The sequence below is a fragment of the Trichogramma pretiosum genome, unplaced genomic scaffold (assembly GCF_000599845.2).
Source record: "Trichogramma pretiosum strain Unisexual culture from Peru unplaced genomic scaffold, Tpre_2.0 scaffold16, whole genome shotgun sequence".
Taxonomy (NCBI): Eukaryota; Metazoa; Arthropoda; class Insecta; order Hymenoptera; family Trichogrammatidae; genus Trichogramma; species Trichogramma pretiosum.
Window position 1 is genome coordinate 2,339,650 of NW_019641647.1, and position 13,233 is coordinate 2,352,882.

At 32.5% G+C, this 13,233-nt stretch overlaps 1 protein-coding gene across 5 annotated transcripts in view; it reads left to right on the forward strand.

The window, feature by feature from the left end:
• LOC106659338 (serine-rich adhesin for platelets) overlaps positions 1-13,194 on the forward strand; it is a 29,828-nt gene extending 16,634 nt beyond the window's left edge. The window contains exons 5-16 of one of the 5 annotated variants that reach the window (XM_014381847.2): positions 1,695-3,302; positions 3,385-3,598; positions 3,684-3,882; positions 6,094-6,360; positions 7,078-7,263; positions 7,351-7,809; positions 7,940-9,444; positions 9,516-9,675; positions 9,753-9,917; positions 10,162-10,239; positions 11,055-11,146; positions 11,217-13,194. In XM_014381847.2, coding sequence (XP_014237333.1) covers positions 1,695-3,302; positions 3,385-3,598; positions 3,684-3,882; positions 6,094-6,360; positions 7,078-7,263; positions 7,351-7,809; positions 7,940-9,444; positions 9,516-9,675; positions 9,753-9,917; positions 10,162-10,239; positions 11,055-11,146; positions 11,217-11,337 — 5,054 coding nt within the window. In that variant the 3' untranslated portion in view covers positions 11,338-13,194. The remainder of the gene's footprint in view (positions 1-1,694; positions 3,303-3,384; positions 3,599-3,683; positions 3,883-6,093; positions 6,361-7,077; positions 7,264-7,350; positions 7,810-7,939; positions 9,445-9,515; positions 9,676-9,752; positions 9,918-10,161; positions 10,240-11,054; positions 11,147-11,216) is intronic. The other 4 variants (XM_014381853.2, XM_023459851.1, XM_023459852.1 and 1 more) reach the window with 4 other exon arrangements.
• The last annotated feature ends 39 nt before the right edge of the window (positions 13,195-13,233 follow it).

Here is a 13,233-nt window from a genome sequence, read left to right on the forward strand (position 1 = left end):
GTTTCAGAAGTTAAAAATTCGCAAGATTCGCTGAGATACAGCTATTTTTGTACGATGCATTTTTTAGCTTAAATTCTGCTTCGCTGGTTTTTTAATGAATAGAGCTAGCTCAGAATTATTGAATTTTAAGCTTAAAAAATGCATCGTACAAAAATAGCTGTATCTCAGCGAATCTTGCGAATTTTTAACTTCTGAAACCGGCGTTGGAAAGGTGAGAAAAAAACCTATCAGATAGTTTTGTGCAATTTTTTCCATAGTTGATTCTACTTAGCCATTTCCTGGAAGAAACTAATACACTTTTCGATTTTTCAATTTTTCGTAATGTCGTTTTTTGGGATAAAGATGTATTTTTCTGCATTAAAATAATTTCAAAGTGTATACTAATTTATACCATTGGATTTGTCATAAAAAATCCTAAATTTTAGCAGTGTCAAAAAATTTTCTAAATTTTTTCTGTTCATTTTTAAACGTTTACAAGACGATTTTTTGTTTTTTACGCAGAATAAAGATATCGAAAAAGTGCATTTTTTTCAATGAAATCGTCCTCCTAGGTCAAAACTGACTACGGAATTCGATTCTACACACAAAAATACGTAAGAAAACGTCTTGTCGACATAAATTTTACCTTCTGAACAATGTTAGCAATCTAATATATGATTGCCATTTTCAGAGCGATTTTGCTAAATTTCCGAAGCACGTTTTTAAACTTCAAAAGCCTATCGACACCGGATCCGGTCACTTTTTTGACTTCTGCAGCCCGGCTTTTTTTATCTGAAACCTTGAACTTTTAGCTCAGCCATGAGCCCAGGCGATACAAAAAATTTTTGCAAAAACGACCCGGTCTAATACACATACACGTAAAAATAAAAAAAATTATGAGTTTATTGTTACTGCATTCAGTTGTATAACTGTTTTATTCTCTCTAGAAAATTGTTAATCCTTTTATGATAAATGGAAAAAATGAAATAACGCACTATGTTTAAAAAAAATATCTTCTACCGACGCTTAAATTCACATTAAATGAACAAAAAACAATTTAAAAATTTGTCACAAGTTTTATTGAATCTGCTAAAAAACATACATGCGTTACTGTATACCATATTTTATATAATGAGGGCACTAAAAATACACTTAATTTTTATATCTCTATCTGTAAAAATTAAAAAAAAACATTCAATCTTTACTCCTGCCCGGACGGACGGACAGACGGACGCTTGTTTTTCACGGTTTGACCTCCCATATCCGACGCGCGAATCGAAGTTTCACTTAAAAAAATTGATAAAACATTTTCAGTGTATTTTTTAATAGTTTCTTTTTGGAGCTTAACACTGTATTTTCTTACATATTACAGAACAGTTGATAGTTCTTCCCATAATTTCCATAAACTTCTATAAAATTTTACGAAGAGGCTGCATTCATCTTGCCTAATTTTTATATTTTATTTTTAATTTCGTGCATAATGTTAAAAATTAAGCTTGCTCTTTCATCGAAAAAGTCACGGTAAAATGTATGAAAAAAGTTACCAGCTCATAAAACCAATAATTTAATATAATAGGCGACATTTACAGTGCCTTCATTCGGTCAAAAATTTCTTGATTGCATTAATTTTTTTATTAAACTATGGACAATAATTATGATCTAATTTTAATTGAGTGAAAAGTAGTTTCTAATAAATTGACATTCATATTTTTCAGAATCTCTTCGTGAATATAATGGCTTGTCGTCGAATCTCTACAAACCAACATCCTACGATAAACTGGCACTTTCGTTGCTTTCGCCTTTGCCGAACGAGCAAGACTTTGCTATTAATGTATGCAACCTATTATCGAGCGAGGGCAAACACTTACTTAGGCTCGATCGCTATCCACGAATTATCAATCACCTATTGGCTCATGCGGGTGTCTACGATTCGCCAGGCACGAGACAATTATTCGTGGAAAGCTACTCGAAAGTCCGAAACTACTCAATCAACTCGTTTTGGCACGATGTTGTAGAGGATGGTAATCTACTTCAGCTAACCGACGAAAGAATTTACATGAAGAAAAGTGAAAAAGATTCCGGGAAGAAAGTTTTTGGTTGGAGGAAATTCAACGATCCTATATCGACCAGTATCGAAAGCACCGAGCAAGGTTCGATCGATCTTGACGATGCTTCTATGGACATAGAAAGGGATCTTAATAACGACATTGAAATAATTTCTGAGCATCTTGCGCCTCACTTACAAACCGATGTTGTAGCGGCACTCAGAGAACGCGCTGCTAGCACCATCAAATTTGATGACGATGATCGGGAATTGTTTTGTGTTGGTCGAACACTTGGCACTCAAGACCTTTATGGTCAAAGAGTTCTGCAAATAGCTACTATACTTCGTAATCTCAGTTTTACCACGGAAAATGCTCCTGTTCTGGCCAAAAATATATCTTTGCTACGTTTCGTCATGCTGTGTGTCAGAGCAAGTTGGAATTGTCTTCATCAATTAGGGTTCGATACATTTGGAAACATCGCCAACGAAATAGTACTGCGAGAAGTTGGCGAGAATATGTCGAAAATGGTACTAGAAAGTATAACCAAAGGTATCCACTCTCAGGACAGATTTATAGTCATAAGTTGTTTGGACGTCCTAAACAAAATCAGTCAACAAGACGCTAACGAAGAAATGCTCACACTTAGTCTAGATGATCAGGTGTACGAGACTATATGCAGGTTCTTGGCTTTGAGCGACATAGCTTTGTTAGTTTATACTCTCGAATGCCTCTATGCTTTGACCTCGCTGGGTGAGCGTCCTTGCACGAGTGTTTCTAGAGTCAGAGGAGCTATCGATACGCTCGTAGCGCTTGTTACTGTGGAAGCTCAAAGTTACGGACCTAAAGCATGTATACTCATGAAGGTAGTCGAAACGGTGTCGTCTGTACCAGCAAGCTCGCAACCACAGACACCATCGACGCCTCAAACTCCTCAGGCTACAATAGGTCAGCATGGCCCGTCACCTCATTCACAACAAGTGGTTACGGTGCCCGTACAACACAGTACCGTGCCAGCGGCTCCGACGGCTATAAGTGTGAGTTCTAACAGTAGCCCTTCACCTACGCCTCACCAAACGATATCAGTTTCGTCGTTGATTGCTTCTCAGCAGCAACACATGGCTGTTAAGACAGTGCCTCAGCAACAGGTTACGAATACAGCAACTGTTACTCAACCGTCAACGCAACAAGTGCACCAAGTACAAACGACGACGCCGATTAAAAATAGTAACACTGCCAATAATTCTAGACCCTCCACGCCCAAAAATACGGCTGCAGCAAGTAAATTGACATTATATAAATTATTATTTTGCATTTTTCTACGTTTTAAAACTTTACATAATTGATTTTGTTTTTTTTTCAGAAGCAGCAGCTTCTGCTCAACAGCAACAATATTCCCATCGGCAAGTTATTGAAGAAAATGACCAATTTGCCGTCAACTTTCTTCGAGCTAATTATGAACCCGCTGTGGGAGGAAAAGTTGAACAAGAAGAAGTTTATAAAAAATATTTTAGCTTTTGCACGCAATCGGGAAGAAGAGGTGTCATTGCTCCCGCACATTTTCCAAGATGTGTAAAGTGCGTAATATTTCACGATGTTACTTTAATTTATCTTTAAAAGATTTTTTACAATAAAACTGGTAAATCTGTATATTTTTCACAGATCGGTATTTGGTGGAATAAATTCTGGAAGCGAAGGTATCAACAATTCTAAGTATTACGAAGGAATCTCTGTTCGAGCTAATCCCAATCCAGTTGTGGTATGTGCAAGTACTTCTACAATTAATAACGCAGTTGGTACAGCTACAACTTCGAACAATGCTGTATCGACGTCTACGATGACAACAACAACGCCAGTTAAGGTGCAACATCATCTTAACGATAATTCGACGGCGTCCACAATGGCGCCGTCATCCCCCATCCTCAAAGCCCAACTGTCCGCCCCGGCGAAAGCCACAATCCCGTGTATAAGAGCCCCGAGTCAGGTGGGTTCTCTCCGATGTCTATATTTTCTTTATCTATTGATCTGCATCGCATCAAGTTTTTATTACTTTTGACTTGTACTCTCTCTATTGTTGCTCTTAATGTATTTTTTAAATATTAGATATAGTCATTACTTTCGTTCAAAGCTTTCGATATTTTTCTTTAACAAACAATGCATATTTTTTCTAAAAATGCTTTTTTATGGTTAAAGGGCGTGAAAATATTATTAGCATGTTGATAGATTTTCTGTTCTAGAATGATATTACACTAGGCAAAAAAATTATCGCAAAAAAGCATTTGGCAAAAAATGTTTTAAAAACATTTGGAAGTGTATGTTGTTATCGTTGTCTGTAAGCGTGATTGCATTTTTCATTCGTGTATGTGTATTTGAATATTTTTCGTAGTATTAAAACTATCTAGAATTTATGATTAAAAAAATCTCATAACGAAATTAACTATTTATTACAATGTATGTTAAAAAGGAATGCTTATACAATACGCAACAAAATTATCGAAAGTTGTCAATTTTCAACTGTTTTTATCTTCGTCTGTTTATTTAGATCGTATCAAGACGAATTTTTCTGTGATTTTTTGAAAATGTTGTTCCTTTTTATTCCATGTACACTATGAATGAGCTCGAGTTAAAATCGAGTTACCAGTAGTATTTGAGCGCAACACGAAAAAAGGCTGAAAAAAAATTGATTGTTTAAACGTGTACATGGACTACAGTAATTTGTTTATCAAAATCTAACATACACCATCGCAAAGTACTCTTTTCAACGAGAAATTTAAATAAAAAATAGAGCTCTCTACGATTATTTTTGCGCCCTGTAGGTCAACTACTACTGGTAACTCGATATTGACTCGAGCTCATTCATAGTGTACATGGATTTAAAAGGAACAACATTTTCAAAAAATCACATAAAAATTCGTCTTGATACGATCTAAATAAACAGACGTAGATAGAAACAGTTGAAAATTGACAACTTTCGATAAAATTTTTTGTTTCGATAATTTTGTTGCGTATTGTATAAGCATTCCTTTTTAACAGAAATTGTAATAAATAGTTGATTTCGTTATGAAATTTTTTTTATCATAAATTCTAGATACTTTTAATACTACGAAAAATATTCAAATACACATACACGAATGAAAAATGCAATCATGCTTAAAGACAACGATAATAATAACAACAAACACTTCCAAATGTTTGTAAAACAATTTTTGCAAAATGCTCAACAATTCATTTCATTTCATCAATTAATTTTAAGCAGCTCATTATCTAAATGAAATAAAATTCAACTCAAAAATTTGAGAAATTTCTAGATTCGAGCAGTTATCAATCGAGAGAGCTAATATTTATTTGACTATAATTATCTAATTTACCTCTTTTCATAATTTATACATTTTCTAATATAGACTTGAAGAGAACTCAAACCATTTCTTACCTTTTAACAAAGACCTTTGTTTACTGGTGTTGGAATTGTGATAGATCCTTATCATTTATGATTTATGCTTATTATATAAAATTTTGAAAGATAAATTTTATAAGTCTATTTTATTGAATTTAGATCAACAATACATTTATAATCATGGACAGATTTATAAAAAAATAATTAATGAGCTCTCGTTTATTCATGTTTGCATGAAAATTTTTAGCATTTTAAAAACTTATTTTTTTAAAACAAAAATGATAAACGAATACTGCTATTCATACAAATTGTCAAAAACGTTCATTTTGAACGTCAACTAAATCTATCATATCAATGGTCAAATTTAATTAATATAAAATTGAATTTCACCCTGAATCAAAAATCTTAATTCATACTTCTGACTGAAACAATGTTTTAATCATATCTATATAGTTTAAAAAAAAATTTATACATTGCGAAAAAAAGTATAGAATTTAATTTCAAATTACATTCTGATAATTATGGTAATAATATTCCTGAAAATCCTCTAGAATTGCATTAAATTTCTAGAATTGGATAAACTATTCAAAACTGTATCTATTGTAATGCTCACAGTAGTAAAACAATCGAATCAAATCAAATTAAATCAAATCACAAACAGCTCTTTTTTTAATTCAGGTTTCTGTAGCTCACCCACATCTCAGTCATGCACTACTTGCAAGTGGTACTCAACAACCAGTTGTTTCATCAACTCAACCACAACAACCACAAACTGTTCAAGTAATTTTGAAAGAAGACCCAATCAGAAGTGGTAACGCAACATCATCGAGCATAATAAAAAGCCTGTTGGCAACTAAGGTAACAGTTGGAAATGAGTGTGTGCAATCTTCCAATACTACAACAACAGCCAGCATCAGTGCCAACCAGCTACTAACTGCCGGCCAGGTACTTAGTGACCTGCTGATTTTGTTTTGTATTCTAATATAGACTAGTGTAGTAATTTTAAAAGTTATTAGGTCAAAAGCTATCTATAGTTTTTTGATTAATTTTGAATTTTATCAGTTAATTTCAAATCAGTGTTAACCTCTTTCAATTGTGGAATGGTTTATTGACTTTTAATTTTTTATTATTATTATTTTATTTAAATCCTTTCTATTTCACACACAAATTACACACTATTATTATTATTATTATCATTATTATTATTATTATTATTATTATTATTATTATTATTATTATTATTATTGATATTATCATTATTCTTAGTTAATTAAACTCATATTTTTAAATTATGAAAAAGCTGTTACTGCATCTCAAGGATATTTGCAGCGTGAGAACTATCAATCATACCGTTATTATTCTTTTAATTTCGATTTTTTTTATGTGTGTTTTAAGTAGTCTAGATTTTTTGGCATGCCTAGATTAATTTTTGTTTTTATAATTGTTTTGTTGTATATTGTTTTTATAAGGAGATACCAAAAGCTTTGGAATCCCCTCAATTTAAAACTATTTTTTTTTCCTTCTATCCCTTAACAAAAGGCACTGATAACCATTCTAGTATTAACTAACAGAGCATGGTTTATTATGGAGTTATTTAATATCAAAGTATTATTAAATCAATATTATTTATGAAAAAATAATTGGAATGAACAAATGTAATAGGTGGCCCAACGACAGCAACAGCAACAGCAATTGAAACAGAGACAGCAACAGCTTCAGCAAGTCCAAACTATTGGTACTACACCATTGAAAATAATTAGTGTAAAACCCAATAAGACAGTGGTTGCAGTAAAAAAAGTTCAGAGATTAAATGGAGCTAAATTAATGGTGTCAAACAATGGAGAAAAAGTAATTTTAATTATTAACTTTTATCATACCTATATATTTTGAACTAATTTTGATGATTTCAATATTGATATATTTCGTGCGTTTCAGATTGAAGCTATGGAGGTTGATAACGGTAATCAATCACCTCAATTGTTTGTTTCTTCGACGGATTCTAATCATATTATTCTACGTCAATCAAGTGCAAACATTAATGCGAACAAAATCCAAAATACACCAGTCATAGAAGATTCTGATTCGACAAATAATTCTCTAGCATCCTCTAGTGGTATCGGTGGAAGTCGTGATTGTTCAGGAGTAGGCACTCAGGAAGAAAATTCTCTCACTTCATTTGAAGGTATACTTCTTAATGGTGCTCCAAGTAATTTAGATATAGATGCTCAAGAAGATGGTTCGTCCAAAGATTCCAATTGTGCAGGGTTTAAAGATAAATCTGCTCAAAGTGTAATGCTTGCTGATTTGTTGGAAAGAAAATCAGAAAAAGAACTTATACCCAACGGAACTATTGGAACTAAAGATCTCGTAGAGAATCATATAAAGAAGGTACGGGTATGTAAACAAAATGATACCAATACTTTTTTCTACTTTAATCACACTATGATTGATATTTTGCTATATTATTATATTACATTGTATTTAAAATACAAACTATTTCTAAACAAATTAATTGATTTTACAGGCCCTTAGAGAATCCGATGTTAAAATTAAAAGAGAAGTCATTGAGGATAATGCTGAATCTGCTCCTCGTTTGGTTATGAAACGTGCATTGTCAGCAGATTGTTCGGAACCTAAGGGTTTGAATAATTGTAAAAAATCAAAGTATGCTAATGGTACATCATCTCCTGAAAGTACTATTAAAGCTGAAGATGCCGAAGAAGAAAAGGTAACTGTATCATCTACTGCGGCCAATTTATATGCTGCACTTGCTGCTGATATAATTGAAGACGAGGCAGATTTAATAGAAGAGCCTACCGCTAAACCAGAAATTAAACCAGAAATCAAAACTGAAATTAAACAGGAAATTAAAGAAGAACCGCCTAAAAGTGTTGCAAAAGTTACCTCAGCAGTTGGTTCAGTTAATGTAATTCAAGCTGCAGCATCTGAACAATCTCAGCAGTTACAGCAACAAGTTCAAGTTCATACTGCAGCACAAAAAATCGGTATAACTCGTGAACAACTTCAACAGCAGCTTCAACAACAGGGTTTAATCGTCCCTCGACAAATTGTTGTTCAACAAAATATAGGCACAGGTAACAATCAAATTGTAGCAGTTCCTGCCAGTGCACTTGCAAATGTCCGTACACAAAATTCTCAATCGCAACAGCAGCAAGTACTTCAAGTACCACAAAGTGCTGTGGGTCAGACGCATTACGTGATATCTGGTGGTGGTGGTCAAAATTATGTTTTAGCACAGCCCCAGACAGCATTGTTACAAGGACAGCCTCAAACTGTATTGGTAGCTCAGCAACAAGGTACAAATACTAAAACTATCATTATTTTACAACCGCAAACATCGTCACCGGCGCAGGCCCAAAAAATGGTTGCTGTGACGCCACAGGGTCAGCAAATTGTTGTTACTCAGGTACCTCGAGCAGCTATACAAGGCTCGACTGTGGCTAATATACAATCGCCGTTAGTTTCATCTGCTGGAACTATTGTCGTTAACAGCCCAAACGTAGTTCAGCAAGTTACTCAAATGGTCCAGCAACAAGTTAAGACTAATTCATTACCGGTACAAATGACAACGCAACAACCTTCCAGTCCCATGCCCGTGCGTGTTGTTACTCCTACACCTGCTCCGATACCGACACCACCAACGTCGAGACCTACTACACCTTTACAACAGCAAACAACTGTTGTCAATGCCACGAAAATTCAACAAATTCCAAAAGAAATAAAAAAAGAAGAAACCGAAAAAACACCTAGTAAATCGGAAAAAAGTGTTCCACAGAATAATTTATCTTCGACGACTTCTTCAACGACGACGACAACGGCGACAGCAGCGACAGCAGCGACGGTGACGACAACGACGACGACGACGACGACAACGACGACGAACGCGAATTCAACTAGCAACAATAATGCAAGAGGTCAAACTCCTACTCCACCTAGCAATACACCAAAAACCATCACTATTAAAATTGATCCTAACAAATTTCTTTGTGAATGGAGAGGCTGCTTGAAGTAAGTGTTTAATGTAAATCCTAATTTTATATTAATTATTATGTAACTAACATTACTATTTATTTTTATAGGCAATTCAAGACACCTAAACAAGTTTATATGCACGTGTGTGAAGCTCACTGTCCCAGTGGTAACGATGAAACTATCTGTCAGTGGGCTAGTTGCGATGCTTTAAAACGCCGAAGATTTTCTCTAATGACACATTTGTACGATCGACACTGTTGCGACGAGGTAAAATTAGAATTCAGTTAAAATTTCCTCTTTAAAACCTTTTCTGGTAAACTTGCTAATATTTTATAATTTAATAGATAATGCTTGCTAGAAGAAAGCAATTAACATTGTCAGGTAAGACGGAAGTTTCGACGACTACGGCACCGCTAACGCCGCCTGTCAATTCTGGTTACGCACCAAACGCTGCTATACATGCCATCAAAAGGCATGCGTTGGAATTCGTAAATCCTAAGGAATTATTGGTAAATTTTAAAATCATTATCCATCTTTCTATCAAAGACAATTTTGATATCTTACTTGCTCTAAATAGTTGATCTTCAAATTTTCATTGAGAGATTTCTATTTTAAAATATCTTTCTCTCGCATTTTAGAATTGAAATTAAAATAATCTTTTAATAATGTATACTATCTTTCTATAATGTATTGTACGCAAATTTTTCTGATAACCTAAAAACGAACTTTCTTGTTCTCCTTTTGGCAAAGCAGCAAAGGCCGTCGAAGCCAGCTGCAGCCACTACTAGCTCCTCTTCCCCCAGACCCGGACAAAATCCTTCGCCGGAACAGGTAACGACGACTTGAAAAAAAAACTTTCTAATCGTTTTTAAATAAATTTACGTTGTCGTCTTGTGTATTAGATTAGAAATATACGCGCTACGTGTGGTTTTGCTTTTTCTGTTTTGTCCATACATCTATGAAATGTTATTGGACCAATTATGATTAAATTTTAATTTTGGTAGAAATAATATTTCATTCAAATTATGAAATAATTTTTATTCAATTTATTCAATTTATTTTAAAATTTGTTAGGAGTGATTTGGATATTTTATTTAGATACAAAAAAAATATAATTATTCCCATTTATCTTTGCATGGAATATTTTAGGTTTGATGAGTTACTTTTCTTGAAGCGCATGTTTCATGCCTATTACGCTTTGTAGACGCTATTACATACGCTTCAACATCACTTACTTTATATCACGCAGCATTTGCACTTCTGCACCTTACAATCCTCATTTATCCACAGCAACTTCTTATCCAACACTTTCACTTAAACTGCCACTGAATTTAATCGAATATAAAAATCAAGGGTAATACAAATTTTCAAATACTTATTTGAGATTTTAATCGAAAGTGTCTGTAAAAAGCTATGTGCAGTCACTTGTTTTATTCTTTTTTAAAGATCGACGTTGCTCTTTATGAAAATATTCAGTAAAAATCTTAAAAAACATGTTTGAAAATTTTAATGTTTACTCTAACTAGTATCTCCTTAACAATGTTTAAAAATAATATAGAATTTTCATGTTCGCAAATTTCAATTATATGTATTCAAATTACGTTTAAAATTCAGAAATTTGTATAGAAATACTTAATATATTACAGGATGACAATGAAGGACCCGTCACAAAAAGTATTCGTTTAACAGCAGCCCTTATTCTGCGAAACCTAGTCATATATTCTGCACACGGTAGAAGGTTCGTAAATAATATTTAATTGGACTTTCGGTATAAAATCTGACTACTTATTAAATTTACTATTTTTCAGACATCTAAGAGCATACGAACCTCATTTAGCTGGCGTAGCACTTAGCAAAGTGGAATCTTCTAGAACTATTGCCCAAGTTTTATACGATTTGAATGATCAGAGCAGCAGTGGTCACAGGTGACCACAGTAAAAAATTCAGACTCAATAAAATTTAAAAAAGCTTGAACAGTTATTAATTATAACAATGTAACGAAGATAAATGAGAGCTAAAGATACACTTTCTTTAAGATATTAGAAATTTACACAATTTAAAATGACAATTGAATACATCAAGAATATATTTAAATTCAATGTATTTGTGATTAAAATCTGAATGTCCAAAGGCTCCATAAGTTTGAATATGTAAAATTTTTAAGGAAATCCAAAACGCACTGAAAAGTAAAGGCCTATGAACTTATAATTGGCAAATTGATTTGCCAATAACATAACACGAAAGAACTCATAAAAATCAATAAATAGAGAAGACGAAATGCATGTCTTTATGTTAAAGGGATGTTGTTTAGTATAGACAGAAATTCGCCTGGTGATTGTACTCGGACACTTTTAGTAGAAAACGAAAGATGAAATAACCAAGATACCTCTTATTTATTTTCTCAGTGAAATGCAACAGATAAAGATTACATGTGTATAAAATGGATAAAGACAAATATTAAAAAAAACATAGTGGATAATTGAAGATATTTCGCTATGAAGTGTTGTAGATAAGTAATTACAATTAATGTTACTTCATTTGTACGAATTGCGTTTTTTTGTAATTCATTCGTTTAATTCTTTTTTCATTTGCGGTCACAGGAAAAAGAATTAAATATATGATCTTTTTTTATTCTATGTTTTTTTAGAAAGTGTAGAATTTGGCTTGAAAAATTGCATTCTACAATCTTACATGTAAGATGCTTCTCTTTTTTGTTTTATTATTTTATATTATGAATAAGTGCGATTCAACATGAAATCCGTAAGAAGAGAAGTAATTCATTTTCTATATCCATCTTCCATGTTATTTAGATAGTAATTGAGCTCTAGCTTGAACGTATTCCTAACGGATATGTAAATATCTTTACATTTTTGATTTATTTTGCAACGTCATAAGATGATGTGTTTAATGTATTTAATCAGCTACAAATTTTGACAAGTACATTCGAGAATAATCAGATAATATAGGTTTAATTAGGACTTTTCGATCATTTTTTCTAGAGTTTACACGAAAATGACACATTGCATTTATGTAATTATCAGTTTTATTTTTTTAGTTCTTGATAGAGTATTGCGAATTGAATCGTGTGAATTGCGTGAAATAAAGCATGTAATAAATAACCTTGTAAAAAGAAATATATTTAAAGACTTCATTATTATAGGGAATAAACTAACATTTAACATTTTGCAAAAAAGATTTACAAACTTGTAAATACTATCAATGTTAGTTACTAAAAACATTACAAATGTGTACATTTTTCTCAGAAGTCAACGCAGTAAATTATAGCTTATTTATAAAATTGTGAAAAAACAAATGGTAACTGATAACTATAATTACTTTGTATTGTACAAAAATAAAATGTCATTCTACTTAAGTAGTTAATGAAAATTTAAATGTTTTTAAAAAAACAATTGTAAAAATATAAATTAAGACTTACTCAATTGAAGAGCGAAGATCAACCACGAATTTTTCGCGGATCTCAATCATGTATTTTATATGCAAAAATGAAAGTGTAGAATATAAAAAAAAAATTTCGGGATACCTTAATTTTTTTTAGTAATTCTTTGAAATTGTTTCATAGTTCTTCTTGATTGCATGAATTAAATTTCATGGATTCACTAACATGAAAAAGCCTCTGCCGGTGATTGACTTCATCCGACGATATCAAAGTTACTTTTTATTTCTGTAATGTTACAAATAAAAAACTGTGCTTTGAAAAAAAGACATGGCAAAATGATTAATTGTATTCACTTTATATTAAATAAAGACATTAATGTATTTCTCTAATTTACCAAATTTTTCGTTTATTAAAAAACCATCAATAAA